This window comes from Acomys minous, assembly GCF_964271855.1.
Source record: "Acomys minous genome assembly, chromosome: 4".
NCBI lineage: Eukaryota > Metazoa > Chordata > Mammalia > Rodentia > Muridae > Acomys > Acomys minous.
The window spans coordinates 16,417,787-16,430,436 of record NC_140486.1 but is presented as its reverse complement, the minus strand read 5'-3'; the positions used below and the strand labels follow the sequence as shown (position 1 = coordinate 16,430,436).

Genomic DNA, 12,650 nt, shown 5'->3' with positions numbered 1-12,650 from the left:
CAAGAATGTAAGAACAATGAGATGTTTCTCTCAGATTCCATCTGTGCACCTTGAGACCTACATGGGTTATGTACAGATAAACAGCTGTTAAGAGAGCAAGGGTGTGTGTGTGTGTGTGTGTGTGTGTGTGTGTGTGTGTGTGTGTGTCCCCTTGTGCACGTGGTTATGATTATATCATTGAGAAACAAAATAGAGTGGATCAACTATGATTATTTACAGGGGCTTTGTCCATAGCTCCTTTTCTTTATACTGATATTATTGAATTCCTGAAGGAAGCAGATATATGTTTGACATTCAGAGTCTAACTCATCACCACACGCATAAGTCCTGCATCAGTAAATCGTTTACAGTTGAAAGGACATTAATGAAGTTGGGCAAAAGACCCAGAATCTTTTCCAGAAGTGACTGTAACAGTTCTATCTTTAGAGAGAGCTCTTGATATGAGCAATAAGAGTTATATTAACTGCATTGACAAGGTTATAGGTCAATTGGTGAGAAATGAATATTTTACTTAGAGGTTTTTGAAAAAAAAATTGATTTAACTTTTTGAAGTCTAACTTCAAGCTCACCCACTTGTCATAGATGGTAATAGCAATTCTCTGATTCAAGGATATAATATTTATTTATAGTGTTTGATTGTAGTCAGCATTTCATTTGACTCCTCAAGTGGGTTTAGCCAAGTCAAGGATTATTGAAAGTTTCCTGTTCATCACAATGATAAAATAATAGTCACAATAATACCATGATTCCAGCCACTGGATATATTAATAATACTACTCCCATTAAGTGATAATGTACTCTGCACTACAACTTTACAGTGTAGATGACATGTAAAGTGGTCATAGAGCTGACGCTTGGCATACAACCATAGGGACCTGAATTCTATCCTAGAACTTACATAAATAAGACACCATACCTCTAACTCATATGCTGGAGTAGAGACATGTGGGTCTCCAGAACTTGCTAAAGAGTCACCCTAGACTAATTGACAAGCTCCAGACCAGTGTCAGACAACAGGAGGCTAGCAATGCAAGGAGCACTACTCAAGGCTGGCCTCGAGTATCTGTGTGAACTACACATGCAGGAACCTACACATAGCCTTACAAATGCACACTGTGGCCATAGCTGAAATCCAGAGACTCAGAAGCTAAGACATTGTATGTTTACCTTGGTATTCTGGGTTACAATAAAAGCTCATGCCATTACTTTAATGTGAAATGGATATCTCAGCATAGTGTATGTTATAATTTCAAAGCCATCTAAAAGTTTATATGGTGTAAGGCAGAAATGTGAAAAATCTTGTCTGCTTTGAATGATGGATTGGGACTTTGCAATAGATAGAGACGCAAAATTCTTAATCTGTCTGCAGTTCCTTGAGTAGTGAGTTATTAGGAACGCCTGCCTTTCCTATTATCTTGAGGTTGTTCAGCAGAGCTTGTTGAATGTAATAACTTGAGAAACATGTGGCTGATGGTTTTTCCACTTTGCTGTAACTCACCTACTGATGTCCCTATCAATACCTTTGATAAATTCATTGATTTATGAACTTTTCTTTCTCCTGTAATTGTAAATATGCATGTTATATCTTCCACCATAAAACATGTCATCCATGGGAACTTCTATCTGTACTCTTAGGAAAGAATGACTTTTCCTAGCTTAGAATAATCTCATTTTGGGGGGGAGTAAACCTATGGTTTTGAACTGATAAGATAGGTGAGATATAAAACAAGTTGTTCTATCAAGAATTTGCATAGCCAGCTAATAAGGGCATTTTAATCTGATCAAGTCCAATAAAGGAAAAATAGAGGCAAAGTGAAAAAGCGGGATGGGAAGAGTGTGATGGAGTCGGAAGCCTCCCGATGCAGCAAATGCTCCTGTCACCATCGCCAGGACAAATGCCTACAACCGAACACACGGGGTGCATTTTGATAGAAGTTGGAAAGCATGGTAGAAAATAAAGAAGAGCTCTGCCTCTCTTCTCAAGCTCAGCTTTCATGCCACACAGAAGTGGGCATAGCAGCGGAAGCCTGCCGTCTCTCGGGTTAGAGCTATTAGGATAAAAAGTCCCCACTCAAAGCCAGTACCAGTCAAGTTACGTTCAAATGGAGACTGGAGAGCCCATCGTTCTTCACTAATTGAACTCAAAATTACGTGAAAGAAAAACCCAGCATTTTTTATTAGCTTGTTACATTGCAACCTCTGAAAAGATATTGGCTGCGATTGTGGCCCGGTTTATCTTCTCTCTGCTTTTTCGCCTCTCCAGCGAAGTGTGTTCTCAGGATTTAAAGAGCACTCGAGAGGTTCCTGGAAACAGGATGAATGGTGCATAGAGATGACTACATAAAGTGTTCTGGCTGATCAAAGACTGATTTTGTTTGCCACTTTTCCTTTTTATCAAGGAACACTCCGAGGAAGTCCAAGTGTAAGAGGGGCATTGCGTTACATGGGCTTTATGCTGTACCTGAAGGGACGTGTTTTGTTTTTGCTTTTTCTTACCCAGACAAAGCTGACTCTTAAAAGTTACCTTTTAGTGGTAACTGTTTTATTGACTGCTAATGCCTTTAAAAATAAGATTAAATCAGGACTGTGGTCTTTATTGCAAGGATGATATATGCCCCTAGTGGTTTGGCAATCGTAACCTCAACAGACGTAACATTGATGTATTCCGTGGTGCCAAACAGCATGGTAAAGTGTTTAAAATGCTGTGAAGAGCCTTATTGCCTTGAAATGATACAATCTAATATTAGACTTCACCCCAATGACTGCATCCCGGAGCCAACCCGTCCACAGAATACTAAAGTCAAAGCCACTTTATTTTAGTATCTCACAGGGAAGGAATCATTCATTCTGAAACGGAGAAAACATAAAACCGAACCTGGAGTGCAGCAAAACAGACACTGCACCATTCAGGACATTTTCATTAGTAGCACAGATAAAGCTGCCTTTTGTAACAGGGCATCAACATGCCAGGTTGATTCATTTCTATTACCGGAGGGTGGGGGGTGGGGGTAGGGGTGGGCTTTAGCTCTTGGATATCTGATGGGAAGGAGCCATGAGTTCAGAAACATACAGTCTGCAGAAAGTCAAGTGCATGTCTGTCTCCTCATATACAAAACCTTTTCCTGTTTCTCAGTTCTGATCCCACGTGCTCTTCTTAATTAATCACAATTACCATTAAATGCCCACCCTCCCTATACTTCATGCACATCAATCAAATTCCAGACACTCATCACTCACCAGTTCCAGGTAACTTAAACCTCTGTATTCATGATCTAGATGACCATCCACTTGTCACTACAGGACAGTGGTTCTCAACCTGTGGGGCGCGGCCCCCTAAGGATAAAATGATCCTTTCATAGGGATCTCATATTAGATATCCTACATATCAGATATTCACATTTCAAATAACAACGGTAGCAAAGTTACTGTTACGAAGTAGCAAAGAAATAATTTTGTGGTTGGGGAGGGGGTCACCACACCATGCAGAGTTAAAGGGTTACAGATTTAGGTAGGTTGAGAACCACCACCTTAGGGTGTTGGTCATTACTAAATCTGGCATGGCTTTCTTTAAGTATGATAAACAAAGCTTTGCCTGTCTGCTGAAAGATTTCCCAGAATATGCAACTTCCAAAGGTCATACCCACACCAGTCTAGAGCAAATCAAAATGGCTGGCCACTATTGTGCTGATAATGGGGAGAGAAGCCTGCAGAAGCCATCAGCTGAGGGAAAGTCCGCTGTAACTGGCTATGGATGAGCCTGCTTTAGTTAGCTATAACCGAGTACTATAAAGCAAGTCATCTGCATATGGTAGGAGTTCCTTCCTTTCAGTTCTAGAAGCCGAAGCCGGATCTTCCCAGAGCCGAGTCAGCAGCAGCTGCTTCCCTTATGGCTCCTTCCAGGTAGCACCCTGCTGACTGGATACTTGCACATAAGGAAGCAAGTCTTAGCTCATTGTATGCTCACGCCTAACCCTCCAATTTGGGGGGCACTACCCTCAAAAGGCCACATCACAGTCAAAGTTTAAGTTAAGCCATAAAAGAAACAATAATAAAATAATGATAGTAAAAATAACAATCTGGCAGCTTTCTGTATAGATCTAGCAGGACATGCTTAAAAGACTAAAACGATGGACTGGATATGGCATCATCCTGGGTCTCCATTCTGTTTACCTAATTTCTCCAAATTTTCAATGATCATAATGAAAAGGAAAGTGTCCATCTTATCTTTTGGCATTGAGCTGACATGTTAAAAGGGAGCTGCATTTGAAAGTACTGATAGAATATTTTTATTTCTACACTGAGGTCTATGTTATGGATTAGGACACAGTGATTAAAATAAAATGTACTGCCATTAGGGCTTAAAGCACTGACTTTTACCAAAGTTTAACACTACTGAATCTGTACAATAGAAATGATTAGAGTATAAGTTTTCTGATAATTTTTTTTAATAAAAAGTCCACCCATTCATGTAAACAGAGAGTCCATGAGCCAGCTTTGCTTCAAAAACAAATCGCACAAAGCTGTAGTACTACTGAGATGTGCCTGCTATTTTCTATGTTAACTGAAAAGAAAATTTAATAAGATACCTTGAGACATGGTATCCTCTTTTATTTCACATGCAAATGTGTATCGTCCTCGGAAAAACTGAAATGTGGCCATGGCGGATAACTTTCTAGAAAATGAAGACTACATGCAGCATAAGATACTCGAAGCATGTCACTAGGTGTATGCGTCATCTTGGGATAAGTGAGTGACACGAGAATGCCTGTAACCCCACGCCTTCTGAGCGCTAGTCACAAGTCACAATGCCAATTCACAGTCAACCAACACAGCCACTAGCCCATGAACAGATAAACTGTGGGGTTCTGTTACTTTAGATAATGTCGCTGAACCTGGAACATAGCATGATGAGCTAAGCAAAATAAGTCAAAAAGGAAAAGATACATACTACCTGCTTTTACTCATATGTGGAATCTAAATTATTGAACCCACAGAAAATAGAATGATAATTGTCAGAGGCTTGGTGGTTTAAAAGGGTGAGGAAGCGGGCGGGCGCTATCTGACTGTAGTGCCGAGTATTAATTAAAAGAGGAAATATATATTCTGGACTGACTACTCACCATGCTGACCATAGCCAAAATTGTTATGTGTGTTTCACCATTGCTAAAAGAGTAATTTAAATGTTCTCACCACATAAAGGCGTATGTGACGTTTGGTGGATATAATCACAACCCACCATACTACACCTTAGCGATTATAACTGTTTTGAATAAATATCCTAATTCTTTAAAATGTGCATTGCTTTTACAGGGCATCCTAAGAAGAGTAGAGGAAATGAAAGAAGTAGGAGAGAAGAAAAGATCTTCGTACCTGCTACTGCGACCTTTGCTGTCCGACTGATAATGGAACCAGAATCTCCTAAGGATGCCTCACATTGGTAAAGTCCCTCATCTGGCTTATGGTGTCTGGAATGAAGTATGTTTTGTATCAACAGAGACCCATTAGGAAGTTGCTGCTTCCTGTCTTCCATGCCCAAGGCCAGGATGAGGCCATCTTTCTTCCACCTGATGACTGGGGCGCCTCGGTCAGACTCCGCCGAGCAGTTGAGCAGAACATTTCCTCCACGCATTGTGACAGCATCACAAGGTTCAGACACGAAGCGAAGGGATGTGAAAGGCTTAATTTGAAAACCTAGAATAAGAGAGCAGAAGGGAAATATTCATGTGGTCTTAAAAATTTCAAGTTTGATTTCCCCAACATTTCCACAAAAAAACCCCCTTACTTTTCAAAACAAAGTTTTTCCCCTTTCAATTATAGATCGATTTAAGATCAGGAATACTGTGCTAAACAAAAGAAAATACGTATGCAAGCACCAATTAATAAAGCACCCAGCCTAGACTAGGAAAAATAATAATTCGTGTTATAGGTAAGAATATTATGACATCAGTTATTACTTGAAATTTGGACAGATGTAATTAGTATTTTCCATATAAAACCAACTTATTTTTAAACTGGTCTCACCAATCAATAATGTAACAGCTAGGATTTATGGCACTGGATTAATCTCATTATCTGCATTTTAGCATCTGTTAGTATTTTTTTTTACCTATCCACTTACTTTTACACAAATGAAAATCACTAGTGTAGACAATGTGATTTAGAATAAATCTCAGGTGGGTTTAACATAGGTAGATCTCACCTGCCTGAAAATTCAATTATTGCCTAAATCCCTGAAGTTTCTTTGTCTCTTTCCAAATGTTTCTTCTGGTCTTAACTAAAAGAATACAATAGCTGAATTTTCACAAACATAAACGAACACTAGCAATCAACAGAAAGAATCCTTTGCTATCTAAGAATCCCAAGGGGATGGAGCAGGCATAACTAAGGAAAGTTGGTAATATACTGTTTATTATTACTCTGGTTGATAAATCAAAGCCCTTGACAACTTTTCAGGAGGTCAGAGAGTTTGCACACTTTCCTCAGACAGGTGTGTACCTAAGTGATGCAAGTAAAGACACTTTCGATTCTGACAATCTCTAACATTAACTTTTCTATAGTATCTCCTAGTGTTTTTCCTTCTAACACTGGGTCTTTGTTAAAATGTAACTGAACTTTCTGGCCACTATTTTCATCCCACTTTCTCCTGAACGGCTTTGCATAAAAACATACATGTGATGATCATTTTTTTCTAAGTGTCTGTTATCCATTTAAAGCTTCATTTAATTTCATAAAAAGCCTGTAAATCAAGCTGTATCTTTCACTTTTCCCATGATGACAACCCCAGATTCTTTAACGTTCTTATCTTATCTTGGAGGGGAATCTTGTTGGTGGTTTCGTGAATTAAATGGAAGACATCTTAGTTACATACGCAGTAATCCCATAATGGGGTGACCCATGTTGGCTCTCATGGTCAGAATTATTCCGGATTTCCAATGAAGACAAAGGTACATGAGTTGTTTTCCCCCCAGGCTTCCCAGTGCACAGAGCCAGCATTTCTAAGTTGGACCTCAAGCTTGTGGCATTCCCACTGAACTGCATCACTTTGAATCAGATGCTCACTCCACGCTACCAGGTAACTTACTCAAGAAAGCATCTAGGACTTTGCCTAAACTAATACTGATTATAAAATCATAGTAATGCTAAGTGATAAAGGTAAAATATCCCGATGGCTCCAATCTGCTCCTGTTAGTGCCACCTAGAGATCCTCTTCACACAGACTGACATTTGTGTAACCAGCCCAATTATAGCGAAGTAGTCCGTTTCTTTAGTGGGATGTACATCCGATTGAGAATCCGAATCTTTTGCTTCTTGTGCAGTCTATAACCCTTAAAGATGTGCAATTCTGAATGTCATTGTGCACCCTCAGAATGCAGGTCCTTCACATGAAAAATGGAAGTAGTTGCTGCAATAGAAGATCATTACATTCAGCCCACATTTTGGAAAGGATTGGCACAAGAATGAGTCAAGGGTATCTACCAATGGAACTTACTAAGTGTGCTGAGATGCAGATAGATTCTAGGTGAAATACCTCCTTCTCATTTGATAGTAAAAACCACTCGGTAGCACATACCTGGCTGGAATTGCACTAAGGGTGAGAAAGTGTAAAAATGTTCTAATGTTATTGAATGTCAAGATGCTTCATCAGAATAATGCCCACAGTTTCCATTTAAGTAGCATTCAAACAGAAGAAATAAATTTAGAATGCAAGACTAGGCGACTATATTAAAAAACATTTATTGCATTTTTGTTCTACTCAGGGCCTATATTTTAAACACAACCTCATGCTGAGCACATTATTTATGTCACAGAGCACATAATGCATTTAGCACAGCTGTTTATGACAGCATGTTAATGAGCATATGTGCCCATTATCGCAAATAAATAATCTACTTACTCTGAAACAGGGAGGTTATGACAGTTTTCAGTGCTGTGTGTACATGGTTTAGGAAAGTTAAATAAAGATTAATTTCTCTGTATTACAATTACCCTTGCTGCTTGTTGGTAATTTTGAGCTTTCTTTGTATTCTGTATAACAATTATATTTTAAATATATGGCTTTGAAATTATGAAATCTCTTTGCTTGCAGGATCTTGGATTACTTAATATTTTAGAAAAGATAGACCCAAAGTGAAAAGTGTTGCTTGAGAAATGGCAAATGACTTGTATGTCGATGTTTCAACTGAAACAAAGCACAGGCTCTCTCTGACCCTCTTGTAAGGCACGTCACATGTGTAAGAAATAATCCATTAATGTGTCAATTACTGGCTGTAAAGTAGATTAGCAACTTCTCATTTTTTCTTACCAATTTTAAATAATGGTTTAGGGGTTGGGATTTAACTGGAAAGATAGACAATACAAGGAGAGAGACAAGGGAGGGAAATAAATAACACTAAGAATGTTTAGAGAAAACCATAGAGTAACACACTTTATATAGTAACTCTAAATTAATTCTATGTGTGTATACATACATGTGTATATATGTGCATATTAATGAAGTTATGTCCATTAAGAGACATACACTACCTAACATCCCCCCACAGGCACTGGAAACCTTCCAGCCTCCATGTTGTTGGTTGGAGTAAAATATAAGGGTCTTCAAACACAATATGTGCCATATCTACTTTCCTTGTCAGCTGTGATGGTTTAGATGAGAGACGTCTCTCATGAGCCCTGGCATTTAAATACTTTGTCCATATCTGATGGTAATGTCTGGGAAGCTTTGGATGGTACAGTCTTGCTAGAGGAAATACGTCACTAGGGGTGGGCTCTCCGAGTGTATAGCCTCAGAGCCTACTCCTCCACCTAACTTGCTTTTGCTTTCTGCTTTGTGTTTGATGTTGCCATGGCGTCATCAGCTTCCTGTTCTTGCAGTCTTGTCTGCCACTTTCTCTTATGCCTGCCCACCACAGTGGATTCTTATTCCTCCAGGACCATGTCGAAAGAAACACTTCCATAAGTTAAGTTGCCTATAGTCGTGGTATTTTTTATCACAGAAACAGAAAAGTAACTACTACATTGGCCTTCCAGGAGGGAAGACCCTCTTGCTGAAGACACCACAAACACTGAGCACAGAATTTGGAAGAACTGATGTATCACTCATCTAAAAGCCTCATCCCTGAGCACTGACGCTCCTAGTATCACAAGGATCCGTACACGCTGCCAAAGAAGTGGAACAGTTAGTCACCCTGCCAGGTGTAAAGAACCATGACAATGACTGGCCTAGCTGGTTACCTTAAATGGTACAAAGCTGCCCTTATAACTTGGTAGCCAACTGTTGTCTAATTAAACCTAAGGCCTGTTCAGTGGGAGGGAAACCACGCTGGATCTTTAAACTTCACCCACTAACTATAGTGGGGGAAGTCATAGACCTGAAAGGAGAGCCCACTTTGTCATTTTCTTAAACCACCATGATTTCTAGCTGTATTCTAAATATGTTTCCTTTGCACACAGATAAGTGCAGTTTTCACCTTTCATCAAAGAAGCTTATTGTTGTAAAGAAGTTTCTATTTGCAACTACCACAGAGAGACACAACTGCTCAGAATGTAGAGAAAAATGACTATCAGTGCCCAGCCACAACTAGTACATCTATAACTCAACTTTCCTAACGAAGGCTCAGGGAAAGTTCACGGAAGAGTGGGGAGGAAAGAGTGTAGTGTCAGAGGCCACGCAAGTCCGCTGCTAGATCAGTTTTCCCAGATATAATAGGGAAATAAAAAATATGATTCCATGAAGAATTCCGGCATAATGACCACATTATTGGACACACTAATGTGGGAATGGGAAATGTCACGTGATGCTGCCACCACCAGAAGAAGACCTGTAACAAGCCAATGACTGCTGAGAGAGGGAGAATCAGTTTCTCTCAGGAACAACTTACTGTATAGCTTGTCCAGTTCTAAGTGGTCAGCTCTGGACACACGTGCATAGGAGCACTGATAAGTGGACTCTGTTATATGGCTGTTTGTACATGTGTATACATGTACCATAAGAATGAAAAAAAGATCATGAATTTGAGAGACATGCACACATACACATATATACACACACACACTTATACACACACACACTCATGCCTGATGATTTCCTTTTATCAATCCACACACTTCACCTTTTTACTTTCTGCCGAAGGGTTATTTTGATAAGAACGCAAATAATAGTGCCTGTGTTTTCCTGCAGAAGAGAACCTATTCTTCATAGGTGATTCACAGGAGAACCACTATCACTTATTTTAGTTTTATCAGATGTAAAACAAAAAAAGAGTCAGAAGCAAAAAGTTTTGATAGTTAATCTTCATAGTCAACTTGTCAGGATTGCCACCATGACTTTCCTCCTCATGACAGACTGTTAATATCTCTGAACTGTGAGCAAAATGAATTCTTCCTCACTACTTTTTTTGGGGGGAGGGAGGCAGGTGTTTATTTGCAGCAAGGAAAAAAAATGCAATATGACTGCCAAGGACATGCAAGTTATTATATGGAGTATCTAGAGGTGGGAATTATCTTTAAACCAGTTTTAGAAACTCCTCCCCAAAAAAATCAAGTGTTCAAATGGATCCTGTAAGTGTATGTCCCATTGTGCTTGATTTCCTTATCGTATCATAGTCTTGCTCAGTTTAAATTCCTGCATGTCACATGGACAGTCTAACCTGGAATGATGGTATGACATTTTATCTACAATATCAAACATTGTTCAGTGTGAAAAATAATTCCCGGGCGAATCAGATAACACATTCTGAGCCCACAAATGTAAAAAGCTTGTAGTTAAGAAAGGTAAAAGACAAATTGATGTAGAGTAGCACTGACATGAGCCGAAGTTCCTAAAAGAGCCTGAGATTAGAAAATGTCACACAATTCCCCACAGAACCTGCCGTGCATAATTTCATCTATTTTAAATCACATATACTTTGAGAGGCTCAGAGGTTTTGATAGTGCCCAAATCCTCAGAACTGAGCCAGATAACCCTGACACCATCACCTCTCCTTTAAGACAAAGAAATCCATGTTGAAGGACAGTAAAATAATCCTGTGAAAGATATAATGTTCTTTGGGATCCTCACCCATCAAGGATATGTGCAACTGTAATCCTGGCTTTCATTTCGGACAAAAACTTAAAATACTTCTGAGGGTATGAGATGAGGGTGGAGACTAAAAACCACTATCGAGAGGGGAGGGGATTAACAGATGTAAACATACATGAATGTTATGGGGTTCAGCAGATAAAAAATACAAAGTATGGATATTGTAGATAAAAAAATGTTAAGTCTGGATATTATGGGGTTCAGAAGTTAAACTTGTAATTTCCGGAATAGCTTTCATACTTGCAAAACCAATACTACCTGGGAATGAGGTAAGACCATCATCCTAGAGAGTGCCTGTCAATCAACAATGATAAGGTGTTTGGTGCACCTTTAAGGTACTCCCAGGTAACCAAAACTTAAAAACTCTGCTCACAAAAACGTACGGACCTGGACCAGAACAAGAACATGATGTTCCTCAGACAACAGGTGTGCACTTGTACGTATTTAGGTTTGTTGTTGTTGTTTTGATTTTTTTTTTGTTTTGTAATTGGAGCCAACTCTTTTTCTAAGTAAGGAAATGAAAGTTTATGGGAATTTACCTAAAACGCTCAAGTAATTGGCCAACTCTTCCAATAAACATTTTGTTGATACTTCATTTCACACTTTTCTTTAAGAGACTGAAGGAAGATGAGGAAGGAGCCAAGAAAAAGACCAATGTTTACAGTATCAAGGCTCCTTTTATCATTACCAGAACTCTGCTGAGGTTCCCCTTTGAAACAAAGACATCATTTCATTATTAGAAAAAAAATTCCTGCATTGGGGTAAAGTTATAAAAAAAAGCTATAGCATATATCTTTTGGAGAGTTGTAACAGTGCCAATTCCCTACTAAAAAGGATTTTTGTTAATGAAATACCTTCTCCCCCCTTTTATGATTCATTCTAATTCAATAGAATTGTGATTTTTAGTACATCGGAGTGTCAGACAATTACTTGGATAATGGGCTTGTTAGTCTAATCTAGTGCCAAGATGGCTAAAATCACAACCGTGTTTATTCTGTGTAGTCTCAAGATGCGCTCTGTGAACTTCTATTCAACCTAAGACTAATATCAGGCAGTTCAGAGAGCAAACATTTATATTCACCAAAGGCAGAGCAGAAGTGCAGTGAAAGTGAATCTGGATAAGGCCTGGATATCTACATGAACATTTTTACATAATGAAGTAGCTCAAATGATATTTCAGGAAAAACAGTATTGGAAACTAGAATTTTTAAAAATAAAACAATGGAAACAATATAATCAGTACTATAGTATTGGCTTCTGTGCACACTGGTCAATGAGTCCTTGCTATGTACAACAACACTGATATCATTTTATGATCCCCTGAGAAACTAAGCATAAGTAATCAGCATATATGGTCATCTGTTGGAAAGACTGTACTCCTTCTAGCTTTTGAGAGAGAGTAACAGATTTTCACACCAAACAACTTCAGTTTTTCTTACTAAGAAGAAGAAAAAAATTGGATATATGGTATTTATCCATGAATGTAAGAATGTAAGTAATGCGAAGAAAAATATTCCTGGAAGAAACACACACACACACACACACACACACACACACACACACACTATCACTG

At 38.9% G+C, this 12,650-nt stretch overlaps 1 protein-coding gene across 2 annotated transcripts in view; it reads right to left on the bottom strand.

The window, feature by feature from the left end:
- The window catches only part of DCC (DCC netrin 1 receptor), a 1,088,923-nt gene that overhangs the window by 684,045 nt on the left and 392,228 nt on the right, over window positions 1–12,650 (bottom strand). For both annotated transcript variants that reach the window (XM_084780514.1, XM_084780515.1), the window contains exon 2: window positions 5,371–5,691. In XM_084780514.1, coding sequence (XP_084636640.1) covers window positions 5,371–5,691 — 321 coding nt within the window. The remainder of the gene's footprint in view (window positions 1–5,370; window positions 5,692–12,650) is intronic.